The 13,966-nt window shown below is 57.2% G+C and overlaps 1 protein-coding gene across 1 annotated transcript in view; it reads left to right on the plus strand.

Annotated features, from left to right (window-relative positions):
• The first annotated feature begins 835 nt into the window (after window positions 1-835).
• The window catches only part of LOC125456686 (galectin-3-binding protein-like), a 29,512-nt gene continuing 16,381 nt past the window's right edge, over window positions 836-13,966 (plus strand). The window contains exons 1-3 of the mRNA XM_059651686.1: window positions 836-974; window positions 4,186-4,270; window positions 5,625-5,816. Of these exons, the coding sequence (XP_059507669.1) occupies window positions 4,207-4,270; window positions 5,625-5,816 (256 nt within the window). The 5' untranslated portion in view covers window positions 836-974; window positions 4,186-4,206. The remainder of the gene's footprint in view (window positions 975-4,185; window positions 4,271-5,624; window positions 5,817-13,966) is intronic.

Below are 13,966 nucleotides of genomic sequence, written 5' to 3' on the forward strand. Positions count from 1 at the left end.
GACCCACATAAGGTGATAGTGGGTTTTGGAGTATCTGGGAGTGGTAGACAATGCTAAAAACAGGTCATAACTAGTATGGGCTGGGTAGAAAAAACAACTTGGAAGGATGGGATTAAGCCCTGAAGCTTTTGAGCTTGATGTTGGGTCCAGAGGCCTGCAAGGACCCCAAGTGGAAAATGAGGTGCTGTTCTTCGAGCTAGTGCTGAGCTTCACTGGAGCACTGAGACAGACAGAGATATTGCCTGATTGTCCCTATGGACCTTCCTCTCAGTCACACCTTAGCCCCGGCCTCCTCCAGACGAATGTAGGAACATGTCTCAACATGATGTTTAGAGAAACAGCTTCAATTACAAAGAGAGAAATAGAACGCAGACGCGAACATGTGCCGGTTATCAGCGCTCTCAATGTCATTACAGAGGTGGGTGCCACATGGTGCCCATCGCTCCATCCAACTCATTTTTCATTTTGGACCCTCACCCCCGCCCGAAGCCCCCACCCACCCCACCTTCCGCTGGTTAGTGCATAAATATCGAGTTGGCTACACAGGAGATCTAGTGGAGGTGGTTCATAATTAAAAACAAAAGAAGTCACAATAATTTGGAGACGAGGGAAGAACCATTCAGTTGTGTGAGAGGACACTTCTGGGTTTGCAGAAACAGCCTCTGAGAGCAGACCACGTGAATGTAAACAATTTAATCGGATACACAGGTGGTTTCTCGGTGAAAATACAACAGCAGGGTGAGGAGGCGATAGGAGAATGAAGTGTTCACTGTGTGTGAGAACACTCCTGGACTTGTAAAAAAATCTGATAGTGGGGGAGGGCATGAAACGAAGGCCACGTTCTCCATGTCAAGGTTAAGATCATTGACAGAGAGAAACAACAACGTATGGAATCATGACAAACAGATCGATACGTCCATTCAAACATCTCAGAAACAGCTACAGCTAGAGGGTCTCAGGGAGAGGAAGAGACAGTGAGTGACTGAGTCCATGAGAGAGTGAGACTCAGTGAGTGAGTGATCAGGTGACTGAGCGAGTGAGTAAGTGAGCGGGTGAATGAGAGAGTGAGCGGGTGAGTGAGCGAGTGAGAGTAAGCAGGTGGGTGAGAGAGTGAGCGGGTGAGTGAGTGAGCAGGTGAGTGAGTGAGTGAGAGAGTGAGCAGGTGTGAGTGAGTGAGCAGGTGTGAGTGAGTGAGTGGGTGAGCAAGTGAGCAGGTGAGTGAGTGAATAAGTGAGCGAGTGAGTGAGTGAGCGGGTGAGTGAGTGAGCAGGTGAGTGAGTGAGAGAGTGAGCAGGTGTGAGTGAGTGAGCAGGTGTGAGTGGGTGAGCAAGTGAGCAGGTGAGTGAGTGAGTAAGTGAGCGAGTGAGTGAGTGAGCGGGTGAGTGAGTGAGCGGGTGAGTGAATGAGTGAGCGGGTGAGTGAATGAGTGAGCGGGTGAATGAGCAAGTGAGAGTGAGCAGGTGGGTGAGAGAGTGAGCAGGTGAGTCAGAGAGTGAGCAGGTGGGTGAGTGAGGGAGAGTGTGAGTTATAGAGAGTGAATGAGACAGTGAGTGAGCGGGTGACTGAGTGAGTGAGTGAGTGAGCAGGTGAATGGGTGAGTGGGCGGGTGAGTGAGTGAGAGAGTGAATGAGTGACTCAGTCAGTGAGTGAGAAAGTGCGTGAGAGAGTGAGCAGGTGAGTGAGTGAGCGGGTGAGTGAGTGAGCGATTGAGTGAGTGAGCGGGCGAGTGAGTGAGAGAGTGCGCGATTGAGTGCGCGGGAGAGTGAGTGAGTGAGCGAGTGAGAAAGTGAGCGGGTGTGAGTGAGTGAGCAGGTGAGTGAGCGGGTGAGTGAGCGATTGAGTGAGTGACCGGTGAGCGAGTGAGTGAGTGAGTGAGTGGGTGAGTGAGAGTGAGCGAGTGAGTGAGTGAGCGAGTGGGTGAGTGAGAGTGAGTGACTGAGCGAGTGACTGAGCGAGTGAGTGAGTGGGAGGTAGGTCATTGCTGGAGGCTGTGGCGTTGCCTGGGAATCCACTGGCACAATGTGACTGACTCAACCTCCATCTCCCTCTCCCTCCCTCCGTCCTTCTCCCTCCCCCCCCCTCCGTCCTTCTCCCTCTCACTCCCTTCGTCCATCTCCCTCTCACTCGCGCCGTCCATCTCCCTCCCACTCCCTCCGTCCATCTCCCTCCCTCTCCCTCCGTCCATCTCCCTCCCCCTCCCTCCGTACTTCTCCCTCCCACTCCATCCGTCCATCTCCCTCTCACTTTCTCCGTCCATCTCCCTCCCACTCCCTCCGTCCATCTCCCTCCCCCTCCCTCCGTCCTTCTCCCTCCATTCCCTCCGTCCTTCTCCCTCTCACTCCCTCCGTCCTTCTCCCTCCCACTCCCTCCGTCCATCTCCCCCCCCCGCCCTCCGTCCATCTCCCTCCCACTCCCTCCGTCCATCTCCCCCCCCCGCCCTCCGTCCTTCTCCCTCCCACTCACTCCGTCCATCTCCCTCTCACTCGCTCCGTCCATCTCCCTCCCACTCCCTCCATCCATCTCCCTCTCCCTCCCTCCCTCTACCTCCCTCTCTCCCTCTCCCTCTCCTTCCCTCCCGCTCCCTCTACCTCCATCCCTCTCTCTCGCTCCCTCCGTCTATCTCCCTCTCACTCCCTCTGTCCATCTCCCTCTCCCTCCCTCCGTCCATCTCCCTCCCCCTCCCTCTGTCCCTCTCCCTCTCACTCCCTCCGTCCATCTCCCTCCCACTCCCTCCGTCCATCTCCCCCCCGCCCTCCGTCCATCTCCCTCCCACTCCCTCCGTCCATCTCCCACTTCCTCCCTCCGTCCTTCTCCCTCCCACTCACTCCGTCCATCTCCCTCTCACTCGCTCCGTCCATCTCCCTCCCACTCCCTCCATCCATCTCCCTCTCCCTCCCTCCCTCCCTCCACCTCCCTCTCTCCCTCTCCCTCTCCTTCCCTCCCGCTCCCTCTACCTCCATCCCTCTCTCTCGCTCCCTCCGTCTATCTCCCTCTCACTCCCTCTGTCCATCTCCCTCTCCCTCCCTCCGTCCATCTCCCTCCCCCTCCCTCTGTCCCTCTCCCTCTCACTCCCTCCGTCCATCTCCCTCCCACTCCCTCCGTACATCTCCCTTCCACTCCCTCCGTCCATCTCCCTCCTCCTCCCTCCGTATATCTCCCTTCCACTCCCTCCGTCCATCTCCCTCTCACTCTCTCCGTCCATCTCCCTCCCCCTCCCTCCGTCCATTTCCCTCCCCCTCCCTCCGTCCATCTCCCTCTCACTCCCTCCATCCATCTCCCTCCCCCTCCCTCCGTCCTTCTCCCTCTCACTCTCTCCGTCCATCTCCCTCCCCCCCGTCCTTCTCCCTCTCACTCCCTCCATCCATCTCCCTCCCACTCCCTCCGTCCATCTACTTCCCACTCCCTCCGTCCATCTCCCTCCCCCTCCCTCCGTCCATCTCCCTCCCCCTCCCTTTGTCCATCTCCCTCCCACTCCCTCCGTCCATCTCCCTCTCACTGGCTCCACCCATCTCCCTCCCACTCCCTCCGTCCATCTCCCTCCCACTCCCTCCCTCTACCTCCCTCTCTCCCTCTCCTTCCCTCCTCCTCCCTCTACCTCCCTCCCTCTTTCTCGCTCCCTCCGTCTATCTCCCTCCATCCCTCCCTCCCTCCCTCTCCCTCTCTCACCCTTCCTGTCCCACTCCCTCCCTCCGGCTCCCTCCCTCCCTCTCACTCTCCCTTCCTCCCTCTCCCGCTCCCTCACTCCCTCTCTCCCTCTCACTCTCCCTTCCTCCCTCTCCCGCTTCCACCCTCCCTCTCCCTACTCCCTCCATCTCCCTCTCCCTCACCCACCCTCTCTCCCTCTCCCTCCCTCCCCCTTCCTCCCTCTCCCTCCCTCCTCCCTCTCCCTCCCACTGCCTCCCTCCCAACCTCTCCCTCTCCCTCCCCCTCCCCCCCTCTCCCTCTCCCTCCCTCCGTCACTCCCTCTCCTTCCCTCCCCCTCCATCTCTCTCTCACTCCCTCCCTCCATCTTCCCCCATCCCCCCCTCCCTCCCTCTCCCCCTCTCTCCCTCTCCCTTCCCCTCCCTCCCTCTCCCTTCCTCTCTCCCTCCTACTCCCTCACTCCATCCCTCCCTCCCTCCCTCTCCCTCCCTCCCCCTCCCCCCTCCCTCTCCCTTTTCTTTTCTCCGCCTCTCATTGATTCAGGTCACCTCTATGTTCTTCTTCATGACTGTGACGGCTCTTACTCCAGCTCTGGGCCTCCTCATCCTCTCACCGGTTCTGCAACAGGGTAAGCTCTCACCACACTCTTCCTTCGCACGCTTTCCAATTCTGTTCTTCTGTCAGTTTTCACTGGATTTCTCCCAGTCCTCCCCGATCCTCCCCAGTCCCCCCTCCCCCAGTCCCCCCTCCCCAGTCCCCCCTCCCCCGATCCTCCCCAGTCCCCCCTCCCCCAGTGCCCCCTCCCCAGACCACCCTCCCCCGATCCTCCCCAGTCCCCCCTCCCCCAGTCCCCCCTCCCCAGTCCCCCCTCCCCAGACCACCCTCCCCCGATTCCCCCCAGTCCCCCCTCCCCAGACCACCCTCCCCCGATCCTCCCCAGTCCCCCTCCCCCAGTTCCCCCTCCCCAGTCCCCCCTCCCCCAGTGCCCCCTCCCCAGTCCCCCCTCCCCAGACCGATCCCCCCCAGTCCCCCCTCCCCTAATCCCCTTCCCCAGTCCCCCCTCCCCAGTGCCCCCTCCCCAGACCACCCTCCCCCGATCCCCCCTCCCCCCAGCCCCCTCCCCCGACCCCCCCCAGACCCCCCCTCCCCCAGACTCCCCTCCCCCAGACCCCCCTCCCCAGTCCCCCCTCCCCCAGTGCCCCCTCCCCAGACCACCCTCCCCCGATCCCCCTCCCCCCAGCCCCCTCCCCCGATCTCCCCCCAGACCCCCCCCTCCCCAAGACTCCACTCCCCAGATCCCCCTCCCCCAATCCCCTCCCCCAGACCCCCCTCCCCAGACCTCCCTCCCCGATCCCCCTCCCCCGATCCCCCTCCCCCAGACCCACCTCCCCCGATCCCCCTCCCCAGAACCCCCTCCCCCTGATCCCCCTCCCCCGGCACACACCTTGTTACTCCATCTCCAATCCCAGCCTTTCTACATCACATGATCCTGGATTAGGTGCTCCTGAGCTTTTCTGTGGAGCTGACCCTTTGGGAACAGAGACCTGCTGGATCATCTCATACACTGGGACCTGATTCTCCTCGATTCAATTGGTCGGGATCTCATGCTCCCTGACCTGATAGGCTTGGACCAGGTTTACCTGGCACCGCTGTGGCTGGATGTGCGATGGATCTGCGATGGTGAATATGGTGTCACTGGATAAGGTAGCCCGAGATATGGTGTTCCGGGAACTGGTGGCCTAGGATCAGATGGACCAAGATCTGGTGGTTAGGGATCAGGTGGCCTGGGATCTGGTGGTCAGGGATCTGGTGGTCAGGGATCATGTGGCCTGGGATCTGGTGGTCAGGGATCTAGTGGTCTGGGATATGGTGGTCCAGGGTCAGATGGACCAAGAGCTAGTAGTCCAGGGTCTGGTGCTGTGGGATCTGGTGGTCCGGGATCTGGTGCTGTGGGATCTGACCTGTTGTTTTTTTTCCCCTAGGCGTAGAATATGGAGAGCTGCGATTGGTTGGAGGCCGATTGCCCAGTGAGGGTCGAGTGGAGATTTACTACAATGGGGAATGGGGCACAGTCTGTGATGATAACTGGGATATCACTGATGCTCATGTGGTATGTCGCAGTCTGGGTTACATCAATGCAACTGAGGCAACTATAGGAGGCATCTTCGGATCAGGTAAATTAATGGAGGGAACATGGAATGGGAGATTCCAACCAACATTTAATTCCATCACCAACAACATTCTCTATTCCCCGACCAATCACAAGCCACCATTCCCCTGATCAATCAACACCCAGCATCACCCTGGCCAATCAATATCTACCATTTCCTTGGCCAATCAGACTCCACTGAGACCCACCATGTCGGGGGTTGGGGTGTGGAGTGGGGGTGAGGGCAGAGATGAAGGTGAGGGTGGTGGTGGAGGAAAATCAGTCTGGGAAAGCGCGGTGGTGTGAGTGTGAGTGTGAGTGTGAGTGTGAGTGTGGGTGTGGGTGTGAGTGTGAGTGTGAGTGTGAGTGTGGGTGTGAGTGTGAGTGTGGGTGTGAGTGTGAGTGTGAGTGTGAGTGTGAGTGTGAGTGTGAGTGTGAGTGTGGGTGTGGGTGTGGGTGTGGGTGTGAGTGTGAGTGTGAGTGTGGGGTGTGAGTGTGAGTGTGAGTGTGAGTGTGGGTGTGGGTGTGGGTGTGGGTGTGGGTGTGAGTGTGGGTGTGGGTGGAGGAACATCAGTCTGGGAAAGCGCGGTGGTGTGGGTGTGGGTGGGGTTGGGGTTGGGGTTGGAGGTGGGAGTGAGATAGAGATGGATGTGTGGGTGTGAGTGTGAGTGTGAGTGTGAGTGTGGGTGTGGGTGTGGGTGTGGGTGTGGGTGTGGGTGGAGGAACATCAGTCTGGGAAAGCGCGGTTGGGGTCGGAGGTTGGGACAGTACGGTGTTGAGGGTTGGGGTTGGGGTTGGGGTTTGGAATGTAGGGGGGTGTGGGGTTGAGAGTTGGGTGTTGGGGTTGTGGGGTGCGGATTTTGAGGGTTGGGGTTGGGGGTGAAGGTGTGCGGGGGTGAGGGCTGGGAGGGGGGGATGTGTCGGGGTGGGGGATGGGGGGGGTACGGGTTTGGGGTTAGGGAGTGGGGTTGTGCAGGAGAGGGGATGGGGTTGCAGAGTTGAGGGTGGGAGTGTGTGGGGTTTCAGGTTGAGGGTTGGGGGTGTGGAGTGGAGTGGGTTTGAGGGCTGGGGGGTGGGGGTGGTACGAGGTTGAGGGTTGGAGTTGGGAGGTGGGGGGATGTGGGGTTGAGGGTTGGGGGGGTTGTGGGATGGGGTTGGTGGTGGGGTTCAGGGTTGGGGGGGTGGGGAGGTTGCAAGATTGAGGGCTGGGGGCTGGGGGGAAGTGGAGTTGAGGGCTGGAGGCTGGGTGGAGGGCAGGGTTGAGGGCTGAGGGCTGGGGATGGGGAGTGTGAGGTTGAGGGTTATGGGTTGGGGAGTGAGGTGGTGCAGGGTTGAGGGTTGGGGATTCGGGGTGACGGTATGTGGGGGTGATGGCTGGGAGGTGGGGGGTGGGGGGTTGTGGGGTTGAAGGTTGGGGGTTGGGGATGGCAAGATATGGGTGTGAGTGTTGGGGTTGGGGATGGCGGGTATGGAGGTGAGAGTTGGGGTTGGGGTGGCGGGGTATGTGGGTGAGGGTTGGGGTTGGGGGTGGCGGTGTGTGGGGGTGAGTGTTGGGGTTGGGGATGGCGGGTATGGAGGTGAGAGTTGGGGTTGGGGGTGGCGGGTATGGGGGTGAGTGTTGGGGTTGGGGGTGGCGGGGTGTGGGGGTGAGTGTTGGGGTTGGGGGTGGCGGGGTGTGGGGGTGAGAGTTGTGGTTGGGGTGGTGGTGTGTGGGGGTGAGGGTTGGCGCTGGGGGTGGCGGTGTGTGGGGGTCAGGGTTGGGGTTGGGGGTGGCAGTGTATGGGGGTGAGAGTCGGGGTTGGGGTGGTCGAGTGTGGGGGGTGAGGGTTGGGGGTCGGGGGCGTGGTGACCTACTAACCTCATCCCACCTCCTTGACCTGTCCGTCTTCCCTGGACTGACCTATCCCCTCCCTACCTCCCCACCTACACTCTCTCCACCTATCTTCTTTACTCTCCATCTTCGGTCCGCCTCCCCCTCTCTCCCTATTTATTCCAGAACCCTCAGCCCATCCCCCTCTCTGATGAAGGGTCCAGGCCCGAAACGTCAGCTTTTGTGCTCCTGAGATGCTGCTTGGCCTGCTGTGTTCTTCCAGCCTCACATTTTATTATCTTGGAATCTCCAGCATCTGCAGTTCCCATTATCTGTGTGTTCCACAGGGATCTGTGCTGGGACCACTGTTGTTTGTGATATATGTAAATGATCTGGAGGAAGGTGTAGATGGTCTGATCAGCGAGTTTGCTGATGACACTAAGATTGGTGGAGTAGCTGATAGTGAAGGCGACTGTCAGAAATTACAGCAGAATATAGATAGACTGGAGAGTTGGGCAGATAAATGGCAGATGGAGTTCAATCCGGGCAATGCGAGGTGATGCATTTTGGAAGATCTAATTCAAGAGCGAACTATACAGTAAATGGAAAAGTCCTGGGGAAAAATTGATGAACAGAGAGATCTGGGTGTTCAGGTCCATTGTTCCCTGAAGGTGACAACGCAGGTCAATAGGGTGGTCAAGTAGGCATACGGCATGCTTTCCTTCATTGGGCGGGGTATTGTCCGTCCCCTCTGCAGTCTCTCGAGAACACGAATATTGATCCAACATCGACATGAGCAGATCTATCGCAAAAAGCTCAGCTTTCTCCTAACCACTGTTCTGGAACTCCATCTCTACGTCTCTGTTCAGTCCTTCACCAACCATCCACCCTCTCCACCAGTGGAAGTGACTGTCCTCTCACCTTCAGCGGCCTGCCCCAGCTCCCTCACTTCCTGAATTCCCTCACTTTCCCACGGATTGAGAATTCCCTTCCCAAGGCCCAGCCTCACTCGCTGCGGATTCAACCTATTTCTCACTTCCCTCCAAAGCAGCAAACCATTGGTCCCAGCGGTTGGCTCCACCTCCTCACTGTCACTGACCGATCCGGCCAATGGTCATCCTCACGTTTCCACATTTTCCACAAAGACCCCCACCCTCACCCCCACCCCCACCCCCAACCCCACCTCCACCCCCACCCTCACCCTCACCACCTCCACCCCCACCCCCAACCCTCAACCCCACCCCCAACCTCACCCCCTCACCCTCACCCCCCACCCCCAACCCTCACCCCCACCCTCACCTCCACCTCCACCCCCACCTCTACCCCCAACCTCACCCTCACCCCCACCTCTACCCCCACCCTCACCCTCACCCCAAACACTCACCCCCACCTCCACCCCCACCCTCACCCTCACCCCCACCCCCACCCCCAACACTCACCCCCACCCTCACCCGCACTCCACCCCCAACACTCACCCCCACCCTCACCCACACCCCCACCCCCAACACTCACCCCCACCCCCACCCCCACCCCCAACACTCACCCCCACCTCCACTTCCACCCTCACCCCCACCCTCACCCCCACCCCCACCCTCAACCCCACCCTCAACCCCACCCTCAACCCCACCCTCACCCTCAGCCCCACCCCCACCCTCAACCCCACCCTCACCCTCACCCCCACCTCTACCCCCAACCTCACCCTCACCCACACCTCTACCCCCACCCCCACCCTCACCTCCACTCCCACCTCTACCCCAACCCCACCCCCACCTCTACCCCCAACCCCACCCCCACCATCACCCCCACCCTCACCTCCACCCCCACCCACACCCTCACCCCCACCCCCACACCCACCTCCACCCCCAACCCCAACCCCAACCCCACACCCACCTCCTTGCCATTCCCCACCCCCACCTCTATCCCACTCCCACCCTCAACTCCACCCCCACCCTCACCCTCACTCCCATCTCTACCCTCACACCCACTCCCACCTCTCCCCCCAACTTCACTTCCACCCCCACACCCACCTCCTCCCCCCCCACCTCTATCCCACTCCCACCCTCACCTGCACCTTTACCCCACCCGCACCCACATCCCCACCTCTACCTCCAACCTCACTCCCACTCCCACCCCCGCCCCCACCTCCACCCTCACCCCCACCTCCACCCTCACTCCCACCTCTACCCCCAACCCCTCCCCCACACCCACACCCACCTCCACCCTCACCCCCACCCCCACCTCCCAATCCCGGTCCTCAAACCCACACACCCCCATCCCCCATCTCCGCACATCCCTACCTCCCAACCCCCAACTCTCAACCTTGTACCCCCATCCCTCACCCCCACAACACCATCCACCCCCCCAACCGCCAACCCCAACCCCCAACCCCACAACCCTCAACCATCAATGCCACACACACCCTCACCTTCTAACCCCCAACCCTCAAGCCTGCAACGCCCCACCCCTAACGCTCAAGCCGGACCCACCCGCACCCCCCCCCCCAAACCTCTAACCGTCAACCCCACACTCCTCTATCCCCAACCCCCAAGCCTCAAACATGAAATCCCCACCTCCCAACTGCCAACGCTCACCCCACACCTCCCTCACCTCCCAACCTCCTACCCTAATGATATAGCCAGAAATAGGATTGAGGATATAAAAAGTGATTTCAGGGAGTTAGGATGGAAGCTGCAGAGCAGGACGAACAGAGTAGTGTTCTCTGGTTTACTACCGGTGCCACGAGATAGCGAGGTGAGGAACAGGGAGCGGGCGCAGCTGAACACGTGGCTACGCAGCTGGTGTAGGAGGGAGGGCTTCAGATATGTAGATAATTGGGATGCCTTCTAGGGAAGGTGGGACCTGTACAAGAAGGACGGGTTGCATCTGAACTGGAAGGGGACCAATGTCCTGGGTGGAAGGTTTGCTCGAGTAGTTCGAGAGGGTTTAAACTAGTATGGCAGGGGGGTGGGAACCTGAGCTGTATACCGGAGGTGAGAGTTGATGCAGGTGAGGCAGTAGCAAGAGGTAGACCAGCCAGTGGGAAGGATTTTCCTGGGAAGGAACCAAGGGATCGGTTAAAGTGTGTTTGCTTTAATGCAAGGAGTATCAGGAATAAAAGTGATGAACTTAGAGCATGGATCAGTACCTGGTGCTATGATGTTGTGGCCATAACAGAGACATGGGTTTCTCATGGGCAGGAATGGTTGCTGGATCTTCCAGGGTTTAGAACATTTAAAAAGAATAGGGAGGGGGGAAAAAGAGGAGGGGGTGTAGCACTACTAATCAGAGAGGGTATCACAGCTACAGAAGCTTCCATTGTCGAGGAAGATCTGCCTACCGAGTCAGTATGGGTGGAAATTAGGAACAGCAAGGGAGTAGTCACCTCGTTAGGGGTTTACTACAGGCCCCCCAATAGCAGCAGGGAGATTGAAGAAAGCATAGGCCGACAGATTTTGGAAAAGTGTGGACGCAGTAGGGTTGTTGTAATGGGTGACTTTAACTTTCCTAATATTGATTGGAACCTCCTTTGAGCAGAAGATTTGAATGGAGCTGTTTTTGTAAGGTGTGTTCAGGAGGGTTTCCTAACGCAGTACGTTGACAGGCCGACGAGGGGAGAGGCCATTCTAGACTTGGTGCTCGGAAACGAGCCGGGGCAGGTATCAGATCTTGTGGTGGGAGAGCATTTTGGTGATAGTGACCATAACTGCCTCACATTCTACATAGCTATGGAGAAGGAGAGGATTAGGCAGAATGGGAGGATATTTAATTGGGGAAGAGGAAACTATGATGTGATTAGACATGAGTTAGGAAGCATGGACTGGGATCAGTTGTTCCATGGTAAGGGAACTATAGACATGTGGAGACTGTTTAAGGAACAGTTGCTGGGAGTGATGAGTAAATATGTCCCTCTGAGACAGGCAAGAAGGGGTAAGATAAAGGAACCTTGCATGACGAAAGCGGTGGAGCTTCTAGTGAAAAGGAAGAAGGTAGCTTACATAAGGTAGAGGAAGCTAGGGTCAAGTTCAGCTCGAGAGGATTACATGCAGGCAAGGAAGGAGCTCAAAAATGGTCTGAGGAGAGCCAGGAGGGGGCACGAGAAAGGCTTGGCAGAACGGATTAGGGAGAACACAAAGGCATTTTACACTTATGTGAGGAATAAGAGAATGGTCAAAGAAAGAGTAGGGCCGATCAGGGATAGCATAGGGAACTTGTGTGTGGAGCCTGAGGAGGTAGGGGAAGCCCTAAATGAGTTTTTTGCTTCTGTCTTTACGAAAGAAACGAACTTTGTAGTGAATGAAACCTTTGAAGAGCAGGTGTGCATGCTGGAATGGATAGAGATAGAGGAAGCTGATGTGCTGAAAATTTTGTCAAACATTAAGATTGACGAGTCGCCAGGCTCGGACCAGATTTGTCCTCGGCTGCTTTGGGAAGCGAGAAATGCAATTGCTTCGCCACTTGCGAAGATCTTTGCATCCTCGCTCTCCACTGGAGTCGTACCTGAGGACTGGAGAGAGGCAAATGTAATTCCTCTCTTCAAGAAAGGAAATAGGGAAATCCCTGGCAATTATAGACCAGTAAGTCTCACGTCTGTCGTCTGCAAGGTGTTAGAAAGGATTCTGAGGGATAAGATTTATGACTATCTGGAAGAGCATGGCTTGATCAAATACAGTCAACACGGCTTTGTGAGGGGTAGGTCATGCCTTACAAACCTTATCGAGTTTTTTGAGGATGTGACTAGAAAAGTTGATGAGGGTCGAGCTGTGGATGTGGTGTATATGGACTTCAGTAAGGCATTTGATAAGGTTCCCCATGGTAGGCTCATTCAGAAGGTCAGGAGGAATGGGATACAGGGGAACTTAGCTGCTTGGATACAGAATTGGCTGGCCAACAGAAGACAGTGAGTGGTAGTAGAAGGAAAATATTCTGCCTGGAAGTCAGTGGTGAGTGGTGTTCCACAGGGGTCTGTCCTTGGGCCTCTACTGTTTGTAATTTTTATTAATGACTTGGACGAGGGAATTGAAGGATGGGTCAGCAAGTTTGCAGACGACACAAAGGTCGGAGGTGTTGTTGACAGTGTAGAGGGCTGTTGTAGGCTGCAGCGGGACATTGACAGGATGCAGAGATGGGCTGAGAGGTGGCAGATGGAGTTCAACCTGGATAAATGCGAGGTGATGCATTTTGGAAGGTCGAATTTGAAAGCTGAGTACAGGATTAAGGATAGGATTCTTGGCAGCGTGGAGGAACAGAGGGATCTTGGTGTGCAGATACATAGATCCCTTAAAATGGCCACCCAAGTGGACAGGGTTGTTAAGAAAGCATATGGTGTTTTGGCTTTCATTCACAGGGGGATTGAGTTTAAGAGTCGTGAGATCTTGTTGCAGCTCTATAAAACTTTGGTTAGACCGCACTTGGAATACTGCGTCCAGTTCTGGGCGCCCTATTATAGGAAAGATGTGGATGCTTTGGAGAGGGTTCAGAGGAGGTTTACCAGGATGCTGCCTGGACTGGAGGGCTTATCTTATGAAGAGAGGTTGACTGAGCTCGGTCTCTTTTCATTGGAGAAAAGGAGGTGGAGAGGGGACCTAATTGAGGTATACAAGATAATGAGAGGCATAGATAGAGTTGATAGCCAGAGACTATTTCCCAGGGCAGAAATGGTTAGCACGAGGGGTCATAGTTTTAAGCTGGTTGGTGGAAAGTATAGAGGGGATGTCAGAGGCAGGTTCTTTACGCAGAGAGTTGTGAGAGCATGGAATGCATTGCCAGCAGCAGTTGTGGAAGCAAGGTCATTGGGGTCATTTAAGAGACTGCTGGACATGTATATGGTCACAGAAATTTGAGGGTGCATACATGAGGATCAATGGTCGGCACAACATTGTGGGCTGAAGGGCCTGTTTTGTGCTGTACTGTTCTATGTTCTATGTTCTATGTTCTATGTTCTAAACCCATCAACTCCCAACCCCCAACTCCCCAACACCCTCAACCCACTATCACCCAACCCCAAACCCCCAGCATGGCAACACTCAATCCCCAACCCCCAGCGCTCAACTCCCAACACTCAACCCCCAGCGCTCAACCCCCACTGCTCAACCCCCAGCGCTCAGCCCTCAACCCCCAAACCCCCAGCGCTCAGCCCCCAGCGCTCAGCCCCCAACCCCCAAACCCCCAAACCCCCAAACCCGCAAACCCCCAAACCCCCAACACTCAACCCTCAACCCTCAACCCTCAACCCCCAACCCCCAGCGCTCAGCCCTCAACCCTCAACCCCTCAACCCCCACCCCTCAACCCCCACCCCTCAACCCCCACCCCTCAACCCCCACCCCTCAACCCCCACACCTCAACCCCCACCCCTCAACCCCCAGCG

This window comes from Stegostoma tigrinum, chromosome 1 (genome assembly GCF_030684315.1).
Source record: "Stegostoma tigrinum isolate sSteTig4 chromosome 1, sSteTig4.hap1, whole genome shotgun sequence".
Classification (NCBI taxonomy): domain Eukaryota; kingdom Metazoa; phylum Chordata; class Chondrichthyes; order Orectolobiformes; family Stegostomatidae; genus Stegostoma; species Stegostoma tigrinum.